This window comes from Vombatus ursinus, unplaced genomic scaffold (assembly GCF_900497805.2).
Source record: "Vombatus ursinus unplaced genomic scaffold, bare-nosed wombat genome assembly UNPS02004677.1, whole genome shotgun sequence".
NCBI classification, from domain to species: Eukaryota; Metazoa; Chordata; class Mammalia; order Diprotodontia; family Vombatidae; genus Vombatus; species Vombatus ursinus.
Window position 1 is genome coordinate 1,031,824 of NW_020944455.1, and position 25,480 is coordinate 1,057,303.

The 25,480-nt window shown below is 43.4% G+C and overlaps 1 protein-coding gene across 2 annotated transcripts in view; it reads left to right on the forward strand.

Moving 5' to 3' along the window:
• MID2 (midline 2) overlaps positions 1-25,480 on the forward strand; it is a 99,272-nt gene that overhangs the window by 18,046 nt on the left and 55,746 nt on the right. For both annotated transcript variants that reach the window (XM_027839082.1, XM_027839086.1), the window contains exon 3: positions 10,025-10,120. In XM_027839082.1, the coding sequence (XP_027694883.1) occupies positions 10,025-10,120 (96 nt within the window). The remainder of the gene's footprint in view (positions 1-10,024; positions 10,121-25,480) is intronic.

Genomic DNA, 25,480 nt, shown 5'->3' on the forward strand with positions numbered 1-25,480 from the left:
ACAAAAAATATTAAAAGGGAGCTGGGACGATGGAACAACCACTGCTAAAGACTTGCAGGTGTTGGGACTGGAACATGGCAGTGATCCTGAGAAACATTGAAAGGAGAAAACTCTGTATCCATGTGTATCCCTAAGATAATAAAAAGCTTGGATAAAATTAGGCTTGATGGTAGGAAAAACTTCCTAACAGTCAAAGCTATCCAAAAAGAAATCCAGTAGAACAAGTTGGCAGGAGAGGTGACGCACTCCCCCTCGCCCCTCATCAGATACCTTGGGTGGGTTTCAGTGGAAATTTGGGGGGGGGGGGAATACCAGTTGGACTAAATGGCCACTGAGCTCCGTTTCCATCACTAAAATGCTGTGATTCTGTGATTAAGCTATGCCTCCGTCATACCCATTATTTGAAAACCTACAAATGATTGACTGGATTTTCAAATTTTTGACAATGAGCAGAATACAATCATCCGACAATGCTTTGGCAAAGTCTGAGACCTGAGCGGCGATTTCGGTAGGTAAGACTGAAAGAAGTCCCCTTTCAAACATTGCCTTTTTCGTTTTTGAGGAAATGGTAGATCCTTCAGATTATAAATTGAGTGGAAATGAGAGGTAGTGCGGTGTTGTGGTTAGACAGCTGGCCTTGGAGCTAGGAAGACTTGGCTTCAGATCCTGCCTCTGAGACCTTCTAATTGTGTGACCCTGATCAAGTCACTTAATGCTTCCTATGCCTCAGTCTTCTCCACGGCCCAAGGAGGCTATAGTGAGTGGCTTTTAAGGTCCGTTTCAGCTCTAAGTCTTAGGCTTATCAGCACTGCCGTCCTGGCAGCATGGGCTGATCATTTAACTTGTCAGCCCTGGAAACAATTCTCTATGATTCTGACTTGCAGAAAGAAATTCTCTCCCAAACTGCAGGCCTAGACCAAGGGGAAAAAGAAATGGAAAGTGTTTCTGCTTAGGTCTGCATTGAAAGTAGAAGCATATGAATTGTTTGCTGTGGTGTGTGGTGACTAGTAAAGGATTGTTTCTTCTGTTTGTATCCCTAGCTGCTAGCATGATGCCTGGCTGGGAAACGCTCAATGCTTGTTTATTTGACTGATTAGGAGGTCTTCCGGACCGTTCTGAATGGGGGGGGGAGGGGTTGAAGGTGAGTTGTGTGAGAAGACCTCCTTTATTGGGAAAGAATATTAACTTCTTCACATTAGGAGAGAGAGAGAGATTGACTTCTATTTCACTGTCGGTTATATCCAATTGGGATGGATTTAAAATTGGAAAAACATTCCTGATGATCTCCTTCATCTCTTGGATACTTCCCTAAGGAGAGAAGGATTGTAGCAAGAGAAACATCTCTGGTCTTCTGTGAAGGAAAGACAAAAACCCAAAATAGAAACACCAGAAAAAAAGAAGATCATGCTTACAACAAGCATACTATATATAAGCATAACATAATATTACATGGCACAAAATAACAATATAACACAAAATAACAACATAATATAACAACACAAAATAACAGTCACTTTACAGAGGGGACAACTGAGGCCTGGGGAGGGGAAGGGACTGGCCCAAGGTGACACATAGAATCCTTGATCTAGAGCTGGATTTATAAATTTACAAATGAGGAAACTGAGGCTTAGAGAGGTTGGTGACTTATCTGAGGTCACAGTGGGAATTAGCAGAGCAGGTGGGATCTGAATCCCAGTCCCCTGACTCAAGATCCGGGGTTCTTTCTTCTGTATTCTATTGATTATTCACATTTCCTCGATGAAGAAACTTTCGCTCAAAGAGTTTGTGATTTGCCAATGGGAGCATGTGGCACAAGTAGGATTTGAAAGCAGGTCTTCTGACTTTTCATGACACCACGAAGGCTCCAGGTCAAGGAGTCCCTCCACCAACGTGGATCTTAGCCCTTCAGTGACTTTGGTAGATCTTCATGAGTTGCTGCGGCCAAAAGATTTGCCCCTTTGCGGTAAACCTGTTGATGGGTCTCTCCAAGCTTAGTTAGTCGCACAAACAAAGGTCTGGACTTGAAGCCTTTAGGAACCCATGGTCACCTCCATGACGAGATGAGGCATTGGCAAAGGATCTGGGTTCAAATCCTACTCTGACATTTATTCCCTGTATGACCTTGGTCAAGGTGCTTCATTTCCCTGGGCCTCAGTTTCCTCCTCTCAGGAGAAAGAGAGGGTTGTACTTAACGACCTCTGAGGTCCTTTGCAGCTCTATAGCTATGTTACTATGAGCCTGTGACCTCAACTTCAGTGGAGGGCACAGGAAAGTGTCAATAATATGTTTTGTTGTTGTCCAGTCATTTGAGTTGTGTCTGATTCTGATCCCATTTGGTTTTTTGTTTTTTTTGGGGGGCAAAGATAATGGAGTGGTTTGCCATTTTCTTCTCCAGCTCATTTTACAAATGTGGTAACTGAGGCAAACAGAGTGAAGTGACTTGTCCAGGGTCACAAAGCTAGTAAGTGTCTGAGGCCAGATTTGAACTCAGGTCTTCCTGACTCCAGGCCCAGAACTCTATCCACTGTAGTGCCACCTAGCTAATATGTACCAGCTGTCTGTCTTGACTTGCTGATCTGCAACTGATAAATTATATTAAAAAAATTTTTTTCCAGAGCCTCATTGCTGGTTTTTAGTCATTTTTGATATAATATCCCCTAAATAGCACTTATAGTTCCTAATATTGAATTGTGTAGTGAATAGAATACTAGATTTCAAACGGGAAGGTCTGAAGAACTGCAAAGCACCATGGTCTCCTTTTTTTTTTTTTTTTGTGAGGCAATTGAGGTTAAGTGACTTGCCCAGAGTCACACAGCCAGTGAGTGTTATGTGTCTGAGACTGGATTTGAACTCAGGTCCTCCTGACTCCAGGGCAGATGCTCTATCCACTGCGCCACCTAGCTGCCCCCATGATCTCTTAAGATATGTGCTCCAATGCAATTCTAGAATCCAACCTGAGTTGTCACATCTGCCAATGGGGGGTCAGTGCACCCATTTCAACCCAGAAGCTACCAGTGGCTCAATTAATTCTCGAATGTTTAAAAATGCTTGTGTTTTGGCTATTTCTTCCATAGACCTATTATTTTATTTAGTGGAGGCATCTGGGTACAGTGGACAGAGACCTGGCTTTGGCGTCAGAGGACCTAGATAGATCCTGGCTGTTCTGTTCAATGCCTGTGTGAATTTGGTTAGGTCTCTTTCCCTCTCTGAGCCTTAGTTTCCTCGCCTGTGAAATGAAAGAGTGGAACTACCTGACCTCTGAGACCCCGTCCAGCTCTATGAACCAGTGAGATATGCCATATTTCTTATATGTGTGTGTGTATTTCAGACTTGTAAGGTACAGATACTCCTTCTCCCTCCCCTCTCCTTGGAAAATGATGATATTAATGTGGAAATAAATTTTGATCTCTACAATTCTAATGCTTTTTAAACTAGCGAAACCATCCCCCATTGCTTCTAATCCAAACTCTTCAAATTGATGTTTGAACCCTCCACGGTCTGGTCCCACCCACCCTGCTGTTCAACCTCAGCTCCCTACTTCTTTTCACCACAAATCCTTCAGCCTAACCAGCTGGTCTCCTCCCTGTTACCCCAATACAACTATTGATTTTTGACCCCAGCTTTTATTTAGGATCCAGCTGGGTTACCTGGAATTTCTGCTCCTTCTATCCAAATCCTGCCTGTTCTTCTGTGCCTCTATGTCCCAATTCTGCTATCGAGCCATCTTTGACTACTGCAGTCCACACTAGCTAGAATGTAAGCCTCTTGAGGGCAACGACAAAGCCTTTCATTTTATCTTACTCGAGGTGTATTTGTAGATTTAGTGATTGTTCCAGATGAAGCAAGTCTTTACTGTGGTTTTCCAGAAGTCTGTAGAACTTGCTACAGCTCTCACCCTGTGGGGTACACATTTATCTTACCCCTCTGATTATTTCAGGAGCCTGAAAGAATTACTGACAACATTATGAGCCAGAGTATGAGCAAAAGTGTTAGCATGACCTTAATTTTAAGTACTTATTCATTTTGATTGCAGGATTTTCCTACTGCCTAACCCGACAATGACGTCTGTGTAAATCAGACATGATTATCGTAATTCTCTTGGAGAGTGGTGTTGTCCCATTTCCATGCCTCCAGCCTGCCAAAAATATGGCGGATGAAAACCAGTGGGAATAGAGGAATTTCCTGAAAGGAATAAACAAGCATATTTTCATTTTCTCATTATGTTTCCACGATTTTCATAAAGTATGCTCAAACCGAGCCACGTTTACACGTTTTAGGGTTCTTGTTATAAAATATTACCTGGCAATAAAGCATATTGGCAGTTATATAGGGAGAAAGTTGAAGAGAGAGAAAAAGGAAGAGAGAAATGGAAGAATAGAAGGGGAGATTGAAAGCGGGGAAGAACGGAGCAAGACAGCCAATTTAGAGGAAATTCAAAAGGATGTTAGCAGGTTGGAAAATCAGATAAGGTAGAATCTTTTTATCTCTTTGCTGACTGGCCACTTGGCCTTTTTCTTCCTCATTGACTCTTTCCCCACCCAGCTTCCTACCCCAGCCCCCATTTTTTTCCCATTCAACCATCTAGTTAACCAGGTAGCCTTCTTTTTCAAATTCTATGCTGATCAGCCTGCACAACTCTACAAATCTTGTGTATGTAAGAGTATATCTCTGTGTGTGTGATATATATTATATATATACATACATATTAGATATATATATATATTTTTATATCACGCACACATCAATCATTGTGTCTGTCATTTTACAGATGAGGACATTGAGGTTTAGAAAGTTTATAACCTGCCTGAAGTTACACAGATAGTAATTTATCACAGTGCCACACACATAAGATTGTAAGATCTTACATCTAGACCTAGAAGGGACCTCTGAGGCAAGCTGTTCCAACCCCCTCATTTTACGAAGTAGGAAACTGAGGCCCAGGAAGGAAAAGTGATTTGTCCAAAGCCACACAGGTCACACACTGCAGTCTCCCATCTGTACCTGCTTCTGAAGATCTTTGTGGAGCTCTACCAGGGTTTCATGTGAAAGTGCTTTGAAAAGTATAGAGACTATGTGAATACAAGAGATGCTTATTGCTGCTCCGAGGCATGTTGATTTGGGTCTTAGCTCCTAGGAATTGCGCATTTGGGCTCCTAGGAAATGACTGACCAGTATTGGAGCCTGGAACTGTTGGGGGAGAGGAGGAGTCCTATTATAGGATTTCATTTGAGAAAGTCTGAATGGGCCATTAAATGGAAATGGTGGTTTTTCACTGAGAAACCTGAAGGGAGGAGGACAGGATCTGGAGGGCTGTTTTATGTTGCATTCAAACTAGAGAATTAAGGAAAGATGGATGATTTGGCTCCTGGCTGTACTTATCCACTAAACCAGGGCTCTTGACTTGGGATCCATCACCTTGTTTTGTTCAATATTTTGATGACTATTTCAATATCTATAATTCAGGCATGTTGTGATCCAACCATTTTTTTTCTATGCATTGAACCACGATTGTTCTGAGAAGAGGGCCACTGGCCCCAGATACATGACCCCAAAAAGTCTAAGACTCTTTGGATAGCAGGATAGTTTCAGTGCCTCATGAAAGCAAGCTGCTTCAGGTCTTGACTAACCCAGGGGCAGGGCTTAGCCAAGCCTCCCTGCCTCCATCTGGCCTGGTCCTTTGGGTTTTGCTGCTGCCTGAATTCACAGCTGAGTACTTAGAGCCAGCTGACCCTTCGTCTTCTTTTCCTATGGGGCAGACTTCGGAGCTCCTTCATTCCGCCTAAGGAGCCTCTACTTTGCTTTCCTCCTTCATCCTGGCCAACGTTGTTGTCATTGTTTCCTCTTAGCTCCTCAAATGGGGAAGATTAACTGGAGTTCCAGATGGTCAGGGCGAAGGTCCTAGAGCAGGCATCACATCAGGGCTTCTCCTTGTGGGACTTTGCCTGTGTCAACCCAAGAAGAAATACACATATTTTGGGAAGGCATCAAATGTGACATAGGGCTATGGCCTTCGGTTTCTAAACCAGATGGCCAGTTTGGCTGCTTGAGAACTCATATGTTTTTGATGAACATGGGGACAGACTAAAGCAAAAATCGTATCTGGATCTGAAAATTGACCTTTAAAGGGAAGACAAGGTGGGTCCCTAAAAGCTGAGGAGGGTCTTTTCTGTTGCTAGGTGGGAGAGGCTGGGAAGCCTGTGAGATCAAAGGTTCCTAGCTGTAGAACTGGAAAGGACCTTCAGGGCCATTCGTATTGCAGATGGGGAAATTTAAGCCCAGAGAGATGAAGGAATTTGCCTAAGGTCACACAGATGCTGTATGTTCATCATCGAGACTGAATTCTAACTTAAAACTCTTTTATGTGAATGAACTAAGGTTGAAATTAGGCTTATCTTGTCAGGCCTGCTTCTGCTGTTAAAAGGGGTTGGCATTTTGTAAATTGCTAGGTAGGGCTTAGGCAAAGGAACCATTTGCCTCCATTTCATGTTCCCACAACCCAGCAAGACCTCAAATTTTGTGTGTGTACAGGTCTGATTTCTTTTTTCAGTGGCTTCTTGGAGGCTCCGAGTCTCAGATCTGAGCCACTAATGCATAAAGCACAACAGTGCTCTTACTTGTTCTCTGAATTATGAATTATTTATAAGTGTTTCCAGCATCTAACATAAACCTTGTACATAGTAAGCGTTTCATAAATGCTTGTCAGTTGATTGATGACATTTATGAAATGCTTCTTCAAAAACATATCCGTGAGGATTGCCATGTTTCAAGAGAAATACATTATCTTTTGAATTATTGATTCCTCACATCACATGTTTGAGAAGCGAGGTGGTAGAGTGTATCCCAGAGTCGAACAGACCTAAGTTCAAGGCCCATATTGGCTGTGCAACCCTGGACAAGTCACTTAACCTCAGTGCCCCCAAGCAACCCTCTCAAATCTGAAGTTTAAGTGAAGGTGCCAGTCTGGATCGGTAGAGCTGATTTCCTCATCCTTCCGCATCCCATGGAGTCATGGGTCCATCCAAAACAAATGAGCAGAAACTAGCATATCTACCCTGGGATCTCTATTCTATATTGTATTTCTCTAAGATACTCTAATTTGTGCCTTTGTGACATTTGGGATTTTCATTGGTCCAGGAATAATCTCCAAACTGAGATTCCTGCCCTCTTCTCCACCCCCTCCTACTATGGGAATGATCTGTGCTCTAATGTACAAGTTTACACAAGTAAACACCCTAAAATATACACAGGGGAACTTTTTTTTTAAACTGGACCTGGGAATTTATTAATGTGGGAATTCCCTCAGTCAACAAAGGTTGGTACCTTCTCTTCCATTTCTTCTCTTAGATAGTTGCCTGGAGGCTTGAGAAGTTAAGTGACTTGCCCAAGGTCACACAGTCAGGAGGTGTCAGAGTTGGGGACCTCACCAAGTTTTCCTGACTCTGAGGCTGGTTTCTTAGCCACAGTTCCAACCTTATACAAGGTAAATGAAGCATCCACAACCTCCTAGTAGATTGGAGAGGACAGCCATGCTTGAACCCCTCTGAGCAGACTTCCTGAAGACTCTGGCTACAATGAAAAAAAGAATCTGATCTCTGGAATTTTCATAGAGTTGGAAAAAAGCTGAGACTGAGGGGTTTCCAAAAAATCATGGTTGGGAACGTTTTAGGGAGAAGGAACTAAGACAAGAGTATAACGTAGGGGTGGGGAACCTTCGACCTCAAGGCCACACGTGGCCCTCTAAATCCTCAGGTTTGGCCCTTTGACTAAATCCAAACTTCACAGAACAACTCTCCTTTATATTTGGATTTATTTTGTGAAACTTGGATTCCGTCAAGGCGGCACTCAAGGACCACATGTGGCCTCAAAGGCCAAAGATTCCCCACCCATAGTATAGTGTCTCTGACTAAGGTTTTGGCAGGGGTGAGGGAAGAGCCCGAGTTCAGAGCTTGAGAATGGAAATAAGAGATCCAGAGATAGAAGGGATCCATCCCAGAGGCCATCTAGTCTAACCACCTCATTTTACAGAGGAGGAAAACAAGACCCATTGAGATAATGTGACTTGTTCAAGGTCACGCAAAGTCAATGGCAGAGTCAATATTTGAATCCATGCGTTCTACCTTAAGATCCAGCGCTTTCCCCTCACTTCAGTTATGGGACAAAACATCATTCTGTTTGAGAGTCAGAGGGAGCAGATTTGCTCATGTCAAGCCTGTGGTTCTGAGTACTGCAATTAGGTTACGTGAAGGCCTTTGTGGGGATGGGAGCTGCTTACGACACATGCCTGAAAGATCGTGAGTGACACCATCTAGTGCTCTATCTTGATCCAAGCAGCCTGTCCATCTAGCTCCTCTGTGGGCCACTCCTTAATGGTGAAGAAGGAAAGCTATGAGGCTAGAAGGATGGATGGATGAACGAATGAAGGTTTATTCATTCATTTGGGTTGTTCTTACTCAAGTGCCATTCTTTTTTTTTTTCTTTTGAGGGGTAGATATGGCTTAGTCCTATTAGTAAGAATAATGAATCCTCCTGAAGTGATAGCATTACTTGAATTTGCCCTGCATGTTTCTATTGGGCTGGAACCAGTTATCATATTTTACATAATTATAACTTCAAACAGTGTGAATTCAGATACATGTAACCACCTCAGGGGATTTGTTATTTGAACTAATCAGGACCTACCCATGTTATAACCAGTGGTAAAGAGATATTTCAGAAATCCAGTGATGATTTTTATTTGTTTTTTTAGGCAATTGGGGTTTAGTGACTTGCCCAGGATCACACAGCTAGTGAATATTATGTGTCTGAGACCGGATTTGAACTCAGGTCCTCCTGACTCCAGGGCCAGTGCTGTATCCACTGCACCACCTAGCTGCCCCCAGTGACGATTTTTTTAAAAGGTTGGAGAGGCCTAGGAAACATGGTGTTGCTATAGCAGTGAACTTGAGACTGGGAGTTGCAATACTTGGGTTTTGAACACTATCTCTGCTGCTACTTATTGGGGATTTTTTGTTTTTTTTGTTTTGGTTTTTGGTTTTTTTTTTTTTAGTGAGGCAGTCAGGGTGAAGTGACTTGCCCAAGGTCCCACAGCTAGTATGCATCAAGTGTTTGGTCTGAGGCCGGACTTGAACTCAGGTCCTCCCGACTTCAGGGCTGGTGCTCTATCCACTGCGCCACCTAGCTGCCCCTTGCTGCTACTTACTAGAAAACCTTTGTTGTTGTTCAGTCGTTTCCAGTCCCGTGCAATTCTTTGTGACCCTTTGGGGGTTTTCTTGGCAGAGATAGTGGAGTGGTTTATCATTTCCTTCTCCAGCTCATTTGACAGATGAGGAAACTGAGGCAAACAGGGTGAGGTGACTTGCCCAGGGTCACACAGCTAGAAAGTATCTGAGGCTGGATTTGAATTCAGGAAGATGAGTCTCCCTGACTCTAGGCACAGTGCTCCATCTGCTGTACTGCCACCTAGCTGTAGCAGGGTACAGTAGAAAGAGTGCTAGATTTAGAGTCAGAAGATTTAGGTTCAAAAATCGGCGCTGCCACTTAACTATTTACGTGACCTTGGACAAATGCCTTCCCCTCCCTAGGCCTCAGTTTCCTCGTTTATAAAATGAGGGAGGTCAGACTTGATGGGCTCAGAGGTCCTTTCAAGCTCTAGTTCTAAGACTCTATGTGTGACCTTGGGAAAGTCCCTCCTCATCCTAGGCCTCAGTTTCCTCCTCTGTAAAATGAGGTAGTTGGACTGGGTAACCTCTGAGGTCCCTTCCAGCTCTGCAGCTAGGATCTTACATTTCAATGTGAAAGGGGAACAATGTATCCCCCCGACATCATGGGCCACTCTGGAAAGCAGTGGATGCTCTAAGAATGGAGGTCGCTCTTGAGTCTAACCAAATTCTCGTGTGCAAAGCCATTGGAAATAAATGTTTAGAGTTATTGGCTGCCACACCAAGCATGTCGATGCCTAACTCTGTTGGCTTTCTCTCTTTTTTCTCCCCCATGCTGCCACTTTGCCCTTACTCCACGATGACAGCAAGCTCTGGAGATGAACCTGACGAATCTGGTTAAGCGTAATAGTGAGCTAGAGAATCAGATGGCCAAACTGATCCAGATCTGTCAGCAAGTTGAGGTATGTGCTGCTGATGTTTCTGACTCTCCCAAAAGCACTTGAGACTTCATTTTCTTTCTAGGGTATGTGTCTTCCTCGTCTGGCTAACCTTGGCATTTGAGGGGAAGTGGATGGAAAAGTGTCACCAGCCCATCACTAGCCACTTCTTAAGCACCTACTGTGCACTGGATACTGTGCCGAGTGGGGGGGGGATACAGAGACAAATTCAAAATTGTTCCTGCCTTTAATTAGCAAGCAATTTATTAAGCACATATTATGTGCCAGGGACTGGGCTAAGTGCCCAGGATACAAAGACAGAATCATAATTGTCCCCGTCTTTAATCAGCAAGCAATTTATTAAGTGCCTACTATGTGCCAGGCACTATGCTAAGTGCTGAGGATACAAAGACAGAATCGTAATTGTCCCTACTTTTAATCGACAGGCACTTATTAAACACCTACTGTGTGCTGGGCACTGTGCTAAGTGCCCATGATACAGAAGCAAAATTATAATTGTGTCTGCCTTTAATCAGCAAACACTAATTAAGTACCTACTGTGTGCTAATGCCAAGGATACAAAGACAGAAGTGAAAACAGTCCCTACCCTCAAGGAGCTTACATTCTCTCAAGCATGTTCATCCTAGGAAACAATGAACAAGATGGGAGGCTGCCCCTTTGGAAGAGACAAGTGATGTGGGGATTGACCCTGAGGTCTGAGAAATAGGGTTCCATTTGGAGAGGTAGCTGGGCCACAGCAGGGGAGCTGGGGCTGAGGGTGGGGCGAAGACTGTTGGCTCAGTTGAGAACATCGTCTTTGCCAGCACCACAGGTAGCATTCTCCTCTCCGCCTTTCACCTCCACCCACTACCTATCCTACTTCTAGCCTCTACCCATCCTCATGGCGGCTCCTGCCCTGTCTTGTCATCACATCTCTCCTAACCCCTACCCAGCTCGGCCGAGGATTGTTTCTGAAATAGGAAAAACAAAGCAAAAGATGAATGACCTGCTCTTTTCCCCCTTCCCAGTGGTACAGGAAAAACCTCACTAGGCTATTTTTCTTTTTCATTCTGATCTTATGGGAGGGGTGAGACCAGGCATGAAAGGTCATAGGAAGCCTCAGGGCAGGTGCCAGAATGAAAAGGTTTGCAGGCCTGTTCATCAAGTTCTGATGGATGAGCCGGGTAAATGCAGCCGGACAGGTGTACTTGGTTTTACACAATAGGTATTTAAAGCACCTCCAAAGTTCAGGGCCAGATGCATTTTTGTACATCAGCTAATATCTTAAACCCACAAGAGAGGGATTCCTGTTTCCAAGAGCCCTGCCAGGACTCCTTAGGGAAGGCAAAGAATCCTTCTGTTAGGCGAGTAATTAATTACCTGCTCTTAGCTTGGATTGGGGATTTTGCTGGCTTGGGGTTCTGTGCAGTAGAGAGTGCCTGGGCGGTGAATTGCCAGGGGAATGAGATCCTAGGAGCCTAGGTCTAGAACCGACAATGGTGGAGGAAACCTCAGAAGCCATGGGATCCAACTCCTTCGTTTTACAGAGGAGGAAACTGAGGCCCAGGGAGGGGAAGGGACTTGTTCAAGGTGGCCCCTAGAATCCCTGATGGAAAGCCAGGAGGCACCTTAGGGGCCACCCTTCTTAGTTAACAGAAAAGATAACTGTCTTCCCAGGAGTTGAATGACTTACCCAAGGTCACACATAAGAGCATAACTCTTAAGAGTTGGAAGGGGTCTCAGAAGCCATCTAGTCCAATCCCCTTGTTTAACAGATAAAGAAATTGAGGCCAGGAGAGATAAAGTGACTTGCACAAGGTCATATAGACCAAGCCAGGATTTGAACCCAGATCCTCCATGAAAGGCTTCTTAAACTTTTTTCCTACTTGCGACCCCTTCAGCACACAGTTCAAGAAGTGCTGCATAGAGTTGGAAGGGACTTTAGAGGCCTGTAGTGGAAACCTCTCATTTTACAGATGAGAAAACCCAAGGCCCAGGGAGGTTAAGAGACTTCCTTAAGATCACACAGCCACCAAGCCAAAGTTGAAACCCATGTCCTCTGTAACTGGAAGGGACTTTGGAGGCTATCTAATTCAACCTTCTCACTTTATACAAAGGAGGAAACTGAGGCCCAGAGAAGTACAATGACTGCCCAAGATCACACAAAGGCAGCATTTCAACCCAGACCCACTAATTCTAGAGCCAAGTGTCCTTTCCACATCGGTTGCAGTTAGAGCTTGAGGTGATTAACAGAGGAATAGATACCACTCTTTTCTGTCTTCATGTTTAACTCCCATTCTCTCCATCCCCTCCACACACAAAAAAAAAATCAAAGGGAAAGAGAGATACAGCAGAGGGTTTGTGAAGGAGGAATTCTAGAGCAGATTTCAGAAGTTGTAGAATAAAATAAAATTAGCTCAGAGAATGAGAAGACTGTTGTTCCCTGTGGCCCCTTGACCAAACAAGAGCTTAGATTGTGCTGGTGGGTATCACTGCAAACAGGAGGTAGAATAATCGGGACAAATGGCTTGGATTCATTCTTTACGTATGTGCTTGGGGATCAGAGAAGGGCTGATACCGATTTTGATGGAAACCTGGAATATAAAAACCATATTCTTGAGCATTGAAAAGCTATTATTAAGTCTCTAGTAAAACTGCAAAGCAATTAGGCGGTCTTTGGTGCCCACCCACCTTGCCACACTGTTATGCCCCCAGCTGACCTTCTTTGAGGTTGCCTGGGTTCACTCATATTATAACAGCATGGAGCAGAGGAAAAAGCACTATATTTGGAGACAGAGAAATGGGGTTTGTGACCTTGAGCAAGTCACCTGCCTCAATTTCCTCATATGTAAAATGAGAGGACTAGATAATCCTGTCTAAAGACTCCTCCAGCTCTAAATCTATGATCTTCCCATTGAATTGGCTCATTAGATACACATTCCCATGGGCCTACCTTTCCTTACCACGCTCTCCAATCAAAGCCTGGATTCTCTTTACTCAGGGCCGTGCTGTTCTCTTGATGTCAAGGGCACAAGTTGTTAATGCATTTTTCTTTTTGACCAGGTGACTTCATTGATATAGGGAACTACAGGTAAGGACTCTCCCTCTCTCAGTGTGGCACCTCCACTCTTGTACACCTCATGGTCTTGGAGAATTGTTTGGGGACCCTGAGAGATTAAGTCACTTGCCCAGAGATAGCTAGCCAGTATGAGTCAGAGGCTGGATTTGAATGTCGGTCTTCTTGACTCCAAAGCCAACTCTCCATACTGTCTCTCTGTTAACTAACCTGCACTAAATGCTTTCGTGGCAGAAGAATGACTGACTCTGCCCCTCCCAGGTAACATATGTGTATTCTGACTATGGCTTCTGAAGAAAAGGGGTAACTCATATCATGGGAATTTCAAGCCAGGGAGGAGGAGAGTAATTCCATGACAAACTAGTGAGAGATCACTTTGAGGGCAGTTCACCATAGGGGTGATACTCACATCTGACCACGTGGGTGGCCGCCTCCTCTGTCTATGTGTAGGGCTACCTCTTTAAGAACTTACTTTTGTATGTCATGGTACAAAAAAGAACTAGAGACACAATCCTTGTTTCTTGCAAGTTTACAGTATGACAGACACGCAGATGTGCATGTATGGAAAATACCGACATCAGAATAAAAGATGAAAAAAAAATGTAATATAGGGTGTCCCAAAAGTCTTAGTGCAGTTTTTAAGTTTATTAAGGCCTAAACTGCACTAAGACTTTTGAGACAATCTGTATGATATTTTACATCAGAATGTTATAAGTCAATATGTTTTAGGCGGTTGCTTGGTTATGGTCTGGATGGACTACATCTTCCATGATGTTATCATCAAAAGTTAGGAATGTGCCGTGGATAGCCCATGAATGGGGTTTGGATTAGGATTTCATTGGTACAGGGAACTTTGGAGGGAGGAAAGTCCTTTCAGAAATGCCGATCAACACCTCAGTGCTGTAGCAAGCTGGGACTTGCCCAGAATTAGGCCTCGAACCCAGGTTGTTGTGTCTTTGAGGCTCTCTGTGCATTATGTCCCACTGTCTCTCCTGTGTCAAACTGCTTAATGTAAGTCAGGACATTTAGTAAATAGTATGTTAAAGCTGGTAAGGACTCCAGAGACTGCTAATCCAACTTCCTTATTTAGCACAAGGAATCTGAGGCTCAGAGAATGGAAATGAATGGCCCGAGGTCACTAGGTTTAGCTCAGGTCTCTGGGCTCCCAGTTCAGTGAGAGCACCTTACAAGGACCCATTAAAAAAAAATGCCCCAACGGCTAGTGAACCTGAGCAACTGAGACTGGAAGGAGAAGAGGAATTTGTTCGATTTACCAACCATCTCTGTAGTGCCTCCATTGGGCAAAGCGCTGTGCCAAGCATGGGAAATCCTAAGAGAATGATACTAATTCTTGTCCTCTAGTAGCTTGCATTCTGCTGCGACACCCCAAGGTGGACACAGATTAGGAAATGCAAGCTAACCTGAGGAAGGAGAGAATGCCCTCAAGTGAGGAAGGGCCCAGGCAAGGCTTTGCAATGAAGGTCATGTCTGAGTTGATCCTAGAAGGGAACCAGGGAGCCTAAGAGGTAGAGGTGAGGAAGCAAGGCATTCCAGGCATGGAGAACACAGTCTGTGCAAAGGCATGCAGATGAGGAATGGGCTGTCCAGTTCAGGAGACAGCTAATAGACCAGTTTGGCTGGAATATAGAATATATGAAGGAAAGTAATAGGAAATAAACCTGGGAAGGTGGGTAGGAGCTGGATTGTAGAGGACTTTAAATGACACCTGAAAGGAGCTTGCCCCAAAAGGAAGCAGCCAAACGGTTTCGAAAAGAGAAGGGACAGAGATTAAGTCTCAATCTTAGAAAGATTAATTTGGCAGCTTTATTATGAATTGGAGAGAGGGGAGACTGGAAGCCAGGAGTCTGTTGGGATGTGATTAGGGTTAGAGATGAGAGTGGTCGCCTTACGTGTGGAGAGAAGGCAATGGACTAGAGAAATGTCACAGAAGTAAAATCGACAAGACTTAGTAACTGATAAGATATGGGGGATAAGAAAGAGGAATGAGTTAAAGATGCCAGCAAGGTAGGTTGCAAACCTGGGAGACTAGGCAAATGGTGGTTGCCTCGACAGAAATAGAGAACCTTGGAGGAGGGGTGAATTTGAGAAGTGTAAACGAGAGATCTTAATGCAAGAAGGTAAATTCAGCCTCTGAGGTATCCTTGGGGTTTGATAGGATGTGCACTGTTATGGAATTATTATGAATATAGAGGTTCTTTGATTCTTCATTGGATTTATGATCTCTGCAATATGGATACTTCCCTTTGACAATGCAGGTCACAGTCCATTCAGACCCTTTTCCAACATGTGACTCTTGTCCACGTTCTCCCATGGATCTCCCATTGAGAGGCCACCCAGGGTGCTGTAGGCCTTCCTCTAGAGTTCTTGGCGTTGTGGTGGAGTACTCAGCAGACTCTTGGTTACCCTCCCCCCAGGCTCACCACATGATAAGCCCCCCTCCCCCTTTTCCGGTCAGATGATGTCTTTTACGCCTCCTCTCTTGTGCCACCGCAGACCTTCTGTAAACTTCTTTTCCCCTCTACTGCCTCTCACTCTTTTCTGAGCTAATGTCTCTCAGGATCATTCAGCATCCTCCTACGGTTTCGCAAAGGAGTTATAGTCTAAAACTGTGCTGTCTTTGGCCGCCATCTCTCTTGGCTTGGCAATACGAGTAAGAATTGGCTGGCGGGGTTGCCTCCCAGGCTCTTTTGATCTTCTTGTGAGGATTGATTTATATTTATTTTTCAGAATTCTCTTTTTTTGTCATTATCCTGAACTCCACAAACGTCATCGAGCTATGAACATTTCCATATTCCATAGTCTTCCACAGAAGAACAGAAAAAGAGGATTGTGCGTGAAACCATGAATCTATTAGCTTGTACTTTTGAAAAATGACTATAATAAATTCAACAAACTGGTTCCAAGCTGTCATCCTTGTCTGTTTCTCCTTCTGAGAAATTTTGTTCTCTTCTGTACAGTTAAAAATGCCATAATGACTTTCTTTTTTATTTTTATCGCTATCTAATACTCCTCGTCCTTCCAAATCCTCCTCTCTGTGGGAAAAAAATAAAAATTCTTCTTTTGTGACAAATAACCATAGTTAAGCAAAACACATTTACAGTTTGGCTGTTTCTAAAAACATTTATCTCAGTTTGCTTCTCAAGTCCCCCATCTCTGCCAGGATGGCATTCCTTATCCTTGGTCCTCTGGAGATGTGATTGGTCATTGCATCCATCGATGACGGTTCTTAAGTCTATGAAAGGAAGGAAAATCACTAAGAGCTCCCTGTTCTCCCCTCCTCCTCCTCCTCAAATCTCCTTCTGGTAACATTGCCCCTGCTATCTCCCCCTTTACTCCATGTCACACATGAAGAGGGTGGCCCTTCTCCTTGCCAAGGCAAAGCCCTCTACATATGCCCTTGATTCTATGCCCTCCCATCTTCTCCAACAGACTTTCACCATCAGCATCTCCACTCTGTCTCCAATCTCTAGTCTTTCTCTGTCTACTGTCTCCTTCCCTGCTGCCTATAAATATTCCCAGATTGCCCCCATCACTAAAAAGTACTCAGTGGATCCTAGCATGCCCACCAGCTAGAAGCCCATGTCTTCCTGCTCTGCAGCTAAACTTCTTGAAGAAGCTTGGTGCCTCTACCTGTTTTCCTTACTGTCTTCTAACCCTCTGCAGTCAAACTTCTGACCTCCTCATTCAATGGAAACTACTTTCTCCGGAGATACCAATAATCTCTTAACGGCCCAATCGAATGTCCTGTTTTTGCTTCTCATCTTTCCTGACCTCTCTACAGCATCTGCCACTGTTGGTCATTTCCCCCTCTTGAATATTCTCTCCTCTTTGAGTTTTCATGCTCCTGTTCTTTCTTCTCTTCCTGTCTGTCTTGATCTCTTTTGCTGCATCTTCATCCACGTCGATGTACCATGGGCCTCTGTCCTGGGCCCTCTTCTCTCGCTTGGTGATCTCATTGGCTCCTGTGGATTTCATTTTATCTCTGTGTAGGTGATTCACAGATCTAGTTGTGTAGCCGTAGTCTTTCTCTTGAATTCCAGAGGCTACTCATTGGATATCTTTGAACTAGCTACCCTATTGACACCTCAAACTCAAAAGAACTCATCAACCACCACCCTTGTGTGAATCACTGCAAAAGCCAAGTTGAGCTGTCTGCCCCAAACCTCTCCAACTCCAACCCATCCTCCACTCAGCTACCAAGGAGTTGTTCCCAAAGATCAGCTACAATCATGTCATCCTTTCCTCAATAAACTCCATTGGCTCCCTAATAGCTCTAGGATCAAATATAATGTCCTTTGGCTTTTAAAATTCTTCACAACTTAATCCTGACCTGATTTTGTTCTAGTCTGTCCTGCCACCATTCATTTGTGTAAGCTGTATTCCATGCTCGAAATACACTCCTTCCATGTCTTTTTGAAGTCCAATTCAGGTACCCCCTTTTCCATGAAGCCTTGCTTGATCTCCCAGTGGAAGTGATCTCTCCATGACCTCTGGAGCTCTATTTGACCTCTCCTTTGGGATTAAGATCAAAGAATCCTAGAACTACAGCTGGATGGTACCTCAGAGGCTATCTAGTTCAACCTCCTCATTTTACAGAGATGGAAACTGAGGCTGAGGGAGGGAAAATGACTTGCACAAGGTCACACAAGTAGTGAGAATCAGTGGTAGGATTTATCACATTCTTACTTCTATTATAGTTATTTATGGACCTGTATTTTTCTTCCTGCCACAAGACTGAAAAGTTCTTTAAGAGTAAGCAGTCAGTCTTTGTTCATTATTGAATCTCCCCAGAGCCCAGCACAGTTCACTTAATAAATGTTTGTGGAGTTGAACTGAGTGATGGCCAAACATTGTGTAAGACTAGACAGAAGACAGAATACACAGATGACTTGAAAAGGGATCTGGGGGGCCATTTTCTAATCCCTAATTAAAAACACCTGAAATTTAGTTGAATGAAGATTTGTCTTCAGCGTAACTCTATTCAGCAAGTAAACCTTGTCTGATTCTCAGTGGGGGGCCTCATTATGGGCGAGCCAGCCCAGGTACTTCTGAGAGAGCTCCAGCTGTTTCTCTTCATGCCAAACCTGTTTCCCCTCCTTGTTGTCTTAGATTGCTCTTGTCAGAGATTGACTTTCCAAAAGGGGACCCAAAACACTCTCTCCTTTCCCTTTTCTTGTCCTTTTTCCCAGCCTTCTATTCTCCTGAGAAAGGAAACACAGCTACATTCTTCCCATTATTACAGGAATAGAGATTAGAATCACCTCTTGTTTGTTAGCTGAATTCTGTGGTGGATTGGCCTGCAGCTGATTGCTGCTACCCAGCTCTTAGAAGCCGGTGACCTGGTATTTGGAAAATATTTTCTGTTAGGGCCAGGGATCATGGGAATGAGGCCAAGGAAGCGCCAAAACTCCCTTTCATCTCTGTGTTGACCTTGCTACTCCAACAACTTGATCTCTTTATATAGTTCTTTGTCCTGTTTTTGTTTACATTTTCAAAGGAAATCCTTGTATCATGCCTATCTAGTGGAAAATGTATACCCAGATGAATACTTCCTCTTGGCTTCCAAGATGGCTTGGAAGTGAATGCTCCTGAAAAACAACTGAGGAGAAGAGAGATGGGCAGTACTTAGTTAGGCAGTCAACAATGTGTATCTGGATAGCCCACCATGGTAGGTACTGTAGATGATAATAAAAAATGAAAGAGCCCCTCGCATGGCAGATACAGTAGTGGATAAAAAGTAAATAAGTATGCATGGTTGATGCCATTAAGAAACTTAGTCTGGCTAGAGAAACACAAGTTATAAATGTGTGCAGCACCTTGCATATAGTAGGTACTTAATAAATGTGTTAAATAGAAATGTTAAAAAGACTCATCAACCCCATGGAGGATTGAGAGAAGTCCTTTCCCCTTTCTGGTGGACCATCCCTTTTTCCCTACCCCAGTGAAATCCTATACCATCCATGTGATTCTGACCTGCCGTCAGCCAGGTCTTCACAGAGGACCAAGGAAAAGGGTTCACTATCAAGGCACTTCTTCCCATTGATCACTGCCATGACTCTTCCTCCAAGTTATTCACCATCATGACACCTCAAGTCATTGCTATTTGGTTATCCTTCACATATACAGTTGCTCTTTCTAATCTATTTTGTTATCCTCTTCTGTTTTGTGAGTGAATTCATCCCATTTATGTTCATGGTTATGGCTATTAGTTGTGTATTTCCCTCCCTCCTATTCTTTTATACTTTTTTCCTTCTCTTTGTTCCCCTTCCCCCTTTTACAAAGAAGAAGGTGGTAAAAGAGGAGTGATTTATAGTCAAAACTGTTTCTACTTTTCTTCCCCTCATTCTGTCCCCTATCATGGATTTTTACCTTTTGTCCCCCTTTTAATCCTCCCTCATATTCCACCCTCTGACATTAAAGTTTGTTTTGCTTATAAGTAATCCTTCACCAGTTAGACTCTCCTTCTTGAACCCCTTCCCCTTCTTCCCTCTCCCTGTCCCTACCTCTTTCCCTGTTGAGTTTAATGTATTTCTACATGAAAATCTGTGTGTATTCAACCCTCCTTTGTCTAGTTCACATAAAAATGAAGTTCACATGAATCCCGTTCTCCCCACCACTTCCTCCACATTTATATACTCTTTATCTCATGAGTTCTACTTCTGAGTTCTTACAAATTCTCTCTTCCTTCTTCCCTAGCACATTCCCTATTCTCTACCTTTTCTTTCCTCCCTTAAGACTATCAACACAGAACAAAACTGTCACTTGGCCCTTTATCTTAGTTAATTTCACCAACCTTGAAGACATTAGTATTTTGAGGAGACACTTGCTTCTTCTTTTCCTTATCACCATCCTATCATTCCTTCTAAATGTTCAAATGTATCTTCCTTTCCAGGCTTTTCTTGGCTACCATATTTCCATTTCAAAGTTTCTCCACAGCTCTGGTGTCTTTATAAGGAATGCTTGAATGACCTTTATTATATTAAAAGCCCATTTCCACCCCCTCTACCCCCTCCCTCCTTCCTCCCACACCCATAGGATTATACTCATTTTCTCAGAGTAAGTTATTCTTACTCAGAAGTCTTGATTGTGTGTCCTTTGGAATGTCATTCCAAGAGCTCTTCTCCTTTGTAGTAGTAGTTGTCAAGTCTTGTGTGATCCTGACTGTGGTTCCTTGGTACTTGAACTCTTTCTGGGGGCTGTTTTGAGTATATTGTTTTACCTGGATGCTCTAAATTTTGTCTATGAACTTCTTGGAAATTTTCATTTGGGGGTTTCTTTCAAGCCATAGTGAGGTCAAGCAGAATCCAACTTCAGTGATTTCCCCAACCCCTTTCCACTCAGGGATCTTACTGAGGAAGTCTCTATGAGTTCCAAAACTTGTCCAATTCATTCGTTTTCATCGCCATCTCCTTTTACTGATTGGAAGGAATTAAAGGGCAGGGGGAGGGGGAAAAGGGAGTTTGTAAAAGTTGTAATGGATCCTATAGCTTGCTATTTGAGAGACTTTTTACCATTTGGGTTTATAACTGTTTCACTAAATTACAGTTGTTGAATCCTAGGAATTGAGGGTCATGATTGAGGAGGGAGGATGAAACCAAGCATGAGATGAAAACTTGAAGGGCAGATGAGAGGGAAGGATTCCATATTTTTGGTAATTTAGGGGCATACTCTGTGCCATATCTCTGGACCTCTTGAAACTAGGGCCCAACTCAGCCATACACAGATTCCAGAAAGAGTGTGAGTGGTTAATAGAGGGGAGTAAGGTAGGTACTTATGAGTAGGCAGAATAATTGTTGGTTGCCAAACAATATACTATACTTGTTCAGTTGGTAAATTAATTAAATAATCAGGTGACAACTGGTGTTAACAGCTGTAGCTCTGGCAGCACCACTACTCTCTTGCCCCTTAGAACCCACCATCTACACCAGTTCTAATGCCTAGACATAGTTTGATTTTTTACCACTTTCTTAAGATAAGGCAATCCTTGGGAATTCACAGGGTAGCTTAATTTCTTCATCTTAACTTCAAATACCTTCCAGAAGCTACCATGCTTTTTGGAATGTTTCTTGTTAATGATTTAAGTGTCAGGTGCTGGGCCTGAAGTCAAGAAGACCTGAGTTCAAATCTGGCCTCAAGTACTTACTGGCTGTGTGACCCTGGGCAAGTCACTTAACCCTGTCTGCCTCAGTTTTCTCATCTGTAAAAAGAACTGGAGAAGGAAATGGCAAGCCACTCCAGTATCTGTGCCAAGAAAACCCCAAATGGGGTCAGGAAAAGTCGGACACAACTGAAAAAAGAAAACTAAACGACAAACAATAACAGGGTGTACTGGAGCCAGGTTTGACCAGCTGTAAAATTGTCATTGTGAGCATTTACCTCAGAAATCAGCAATAGCCACAAATCTGGACTTGATTTATTGTTTACTTGATTGACTAGACTAGAAAGTATTAATAATGGAGTGTGTATACATTTTTTCTCTCCTTTCCAGAGGGCTGGTTGTTAAACATTTACCAGCATACCCCTGTATTCCTCTATAAAAATTGCTTGAGTTCCGCAGGAGTACATTGTTTGCCTCAGTTTCTTCATCTGTAAAATGGGGGTGATAATAGCACCTACTTTCCAGGGTTGTTATGAGAATGAAATGAGATAATCTTTGTAAAAGTGCTTAGCTCAGTGCCTGGCACACAGTAGGCACTCTATAAATGCTTATGCCCTTCCCTTCGGTCAGAAGTGGCAGGTGGGATGGCCAGATCTCACTTTGCCTCACCTTCTCCTTGTTCTTTCCTGAAATCTAGTTAAAAAAGAACTCAAGGATAACTAATTGTGAGGGGAAGCCATAAGGTTTCCTGCTGTATTTTTAGAGGTAGGAGATAGGACAGGGGCCATTCATCCAACTGGTTGCTTATTGTTCAGTCAATTAATCGTTTTTGACTCTTCCTGACCCCATGGACCATAGCAGGCCAATATTATCCGTGAGGTTTTCTTGGCAAAGATACTGGAGTGGTTTATCATTTCCTTCTCCCACTCATTTTACAGATGAGGAAACTGAGGCAAACCGGGTGAAGTGACTTGTCCAGGGTCACACAGCTAGTTAGTGTCTGAGGGGCTGGATTTGAACTCGGGTCTTCCTGATTCCAGGCCTGGAGCTCTATCCACTGAGCCACCTGGCTGCTAACAAATATTTGTTGTGAGTCCCAGGAGGGAGGGTTCCAGACTAGGTGGTTGGAGTAAGGATAATAATACCTCCCATTGATCTATTAGTTTAAGAAATAAATGAGGCCTGACTCTAGAGGCAGAGGCCCTGGGTTCGAATTACGTCTTTGCTACTTAATACCTATGTGAACTTGGGCAAGATATTGCATCTTCCTAGCTTCAGTTTCTTCCTCAATGGTCATTTCCAGCCCTAAAGCTGTGACCCTATGGGTGGCAAGTTAATTTCTCTCTGGGTCTCAGTTTCCTCCTTTGTTAATAATGATGATGATAATAACAATAACTAACATTTATATAGCACTTACTGTGCACTTTATGATTATTTACTAAGTACTTTATAATTATCTAATTTGACCCTCACAACAGCCCTAGGAGGTAGGTGCTATTATTGTCCTTACTTTATAAATGAGAAAACCGAGGCAACCAGACTAACTTGTCTAGTGTCACACAGCTAGGAAGTGTCAGAGGCTGGATTTGAACTTGGGTCTTCCTGATTCTAGACCTGGTGCTGTTGAAATGGATGACCTCCAACCCTTCTACCACTGGTTCTATGATCCTATGTACAGCCTTGGGCAAGTCCCTTCCCCTCCCTGGGCCTCAGTTTCTCTTCTGTAAAGTGAGGTGGTTGTATTCAATGACCTTTGGGGGCCCTTCCAGCTTTAGCTCCGAGAGCCTAGGATCCCTGTCCACAGAGGAGAACTAGGAGAAGAAAGGCCAGACCAACCCTAAAATCATGTTATTTTTTTTTTTCCTGTGAGGGGGCACATTAAAATATCTGGATAGTTTTCACACTGGCTTCCTGAAGATTCTACTTCATCCATTTTGGGTGAGACCAGGGCAGAAAAGGGGGGAAGGGGGCGGGTAACAAGTCCAGACAAAGACATGAAATGTAATCAAAACTTTGTCAGGGATAAACAAGAAAGAAGAGTTCCCTCCCTTTGTATTCAGAGAGTAGTTTATAAACAAGCCCTAGCCTTGAATGTCAAGGGACTTGATGATAGATGGGCTGCTGGGAGGAGCAGAGCTAGGAGCCACTTTATCTGGAAAGTCATGACTGACCTCTCCAGGTAACTGCCTTTGGGAATATGTGGGTAAAACCTGGGGGAGGCTGGCTCAGAGAGGGGGAGGAGAAGGAAGGGGTGGAAGAGGAGGAGGAAGAAGGGGAGGGGAAAGAGGAGCAGGAGGAAGAGAAGAAAGAGGAGGAGGAGGAAGAAGAGGAGGAAAAGGCCAGAGGAGCTCCAGAAAGTCAAGCCCATGCAGTATCCTAGGTGAATTAACAAAAACCAAATGAAAGGCTAGTGTCTGTTTGGCCTTTGTTGCTGGAGACACCAACCAGAGTGTATGAAAGTGGATTAGCCAGAGTTATTTGGCACTTTCAATTCTCTTTTGTTCCATGTTTTCACTTTTATTACATTTTCATAAGAGACCATCACATGAAATCCAAAGCGTTTCTGAGCCAGAATAAAATTGAACACATAAAACAGCTATGTCTGAGAAAGAACAGGGCAATCACTGAAGGGCCAGACTTAGGTCTGAGCCAGTCAGAGGGGATGATAGTCATGCAAATAAGACTTAGGCACAGCATGAAGCTTAATAATGTCTCTCTTAGACCCTAGGAGGAAGTGTACTGGTTACCTGCATAGTACTTTCTGGTGGTGGTTACCATTCGTTAGTACAGCCCCTTGGATATTGCAAGGGCTTATCAACAGACGAGATAGATAGCCTCTCATTCTATTCGTGGGATCATAGATTTCTTGCTGGAAGAGCCTTTAGGGAACATATCCTCTCATTGTACAGAGGAGGAAACTGAGGCTAAGGAAGGAGAAGAGACTTCCTCGAGGCCATCCGTAAGTTGAAGATAATAGAGTTGAAATGACGTCAAGGCCAACTAGTCCAACCCTCTCATTTTATAGAAAAGGAAACAGGTCCAGGGAGGAGATGAGGCTTGTCCAGAAATGACAGAAGCAGGCAGGATTTGAACCCAGGTCCTCTGACTCCAAACCCAATGTTCTTATCACCGTACCACATTGACTCACTATCCCATAAGTACTTGCAGTTGAACCTTTGTCCCCCGAGGGTCCCTGAAGCCACAAAAACTACCACCCTGCTTCAGTTTGTTATTTCTTAGTAAATTCAGCAGGACCATTTTTTGAAATGTAGTTATTTTTCCTTTATGAAACGAAAATATACAATGTTTTTTGTTGTTGTTTTTTCTCTCTTTGCTGATATCCAGCTTTAGATTTCACAGGTAGGCCTGTGGTATTGTAGCAGGGACATTGGCTCTTAGATCAGAGAATTGATGACTTTTCTGCTGTGTGTGTTACCTAATGTATGACCTGGACTAACCCCTTAGCTTTGACCTTTATCGTGTGCGTCAGGCAGCCCTGATTCTGATACGTTAAACATTCTATCCTTTCTCCATCAGAAAGTCAGGAACTTCTTCTGCTTTTTGCAATGACAAAGTGGTTATTTTGTAGCTCTTTGTTAGTCTGAAAACCTACTTTACCCCCTCTCTCCCTTTTCCTTTAGTGTCCCTTTCTCGAAGAGGTGCCAACATATTGAAGGCCAGTCAGCTCAGACCCTTCTCTGATTTCATCACATTTGAGAAGGTGGGAGAGGATATGACTGGGCCAGCCTTGGGCAAAATTGAGAAATCAGCAATGTGTGCCCTTGGGCAAGTCACTACCTACTTTGTTCTCAAGGTTATTGGGAGGAGAGCCATATCATTATATAAATGGGAATCGTTTCTATTTCAGCAGCTCTCTTTCCTCCTTCCCACATCTTCCTGTTGCTAGTTTGTCAGCCGATTCCCTATAAAGTAGTAGCTGATAATGGCTTAAGAGGCTACCACTCTCAGAGGTATTTATACTTTTAAAAAATTCTTTTTTGTTATTATGAACTTGGACAACATCAACTAATAGGGGCATTTCCATCAACAGACAAGAACAGAAAAAGATTCTATGTGAAACTGTAAGACATATATATATATATATGTATATACATACATACATATATGTGTATATACACAGAAAGAGGGAGGAGGGGAGGGGAGGGGAGAGAGGGAGAGAGAGAGAGAG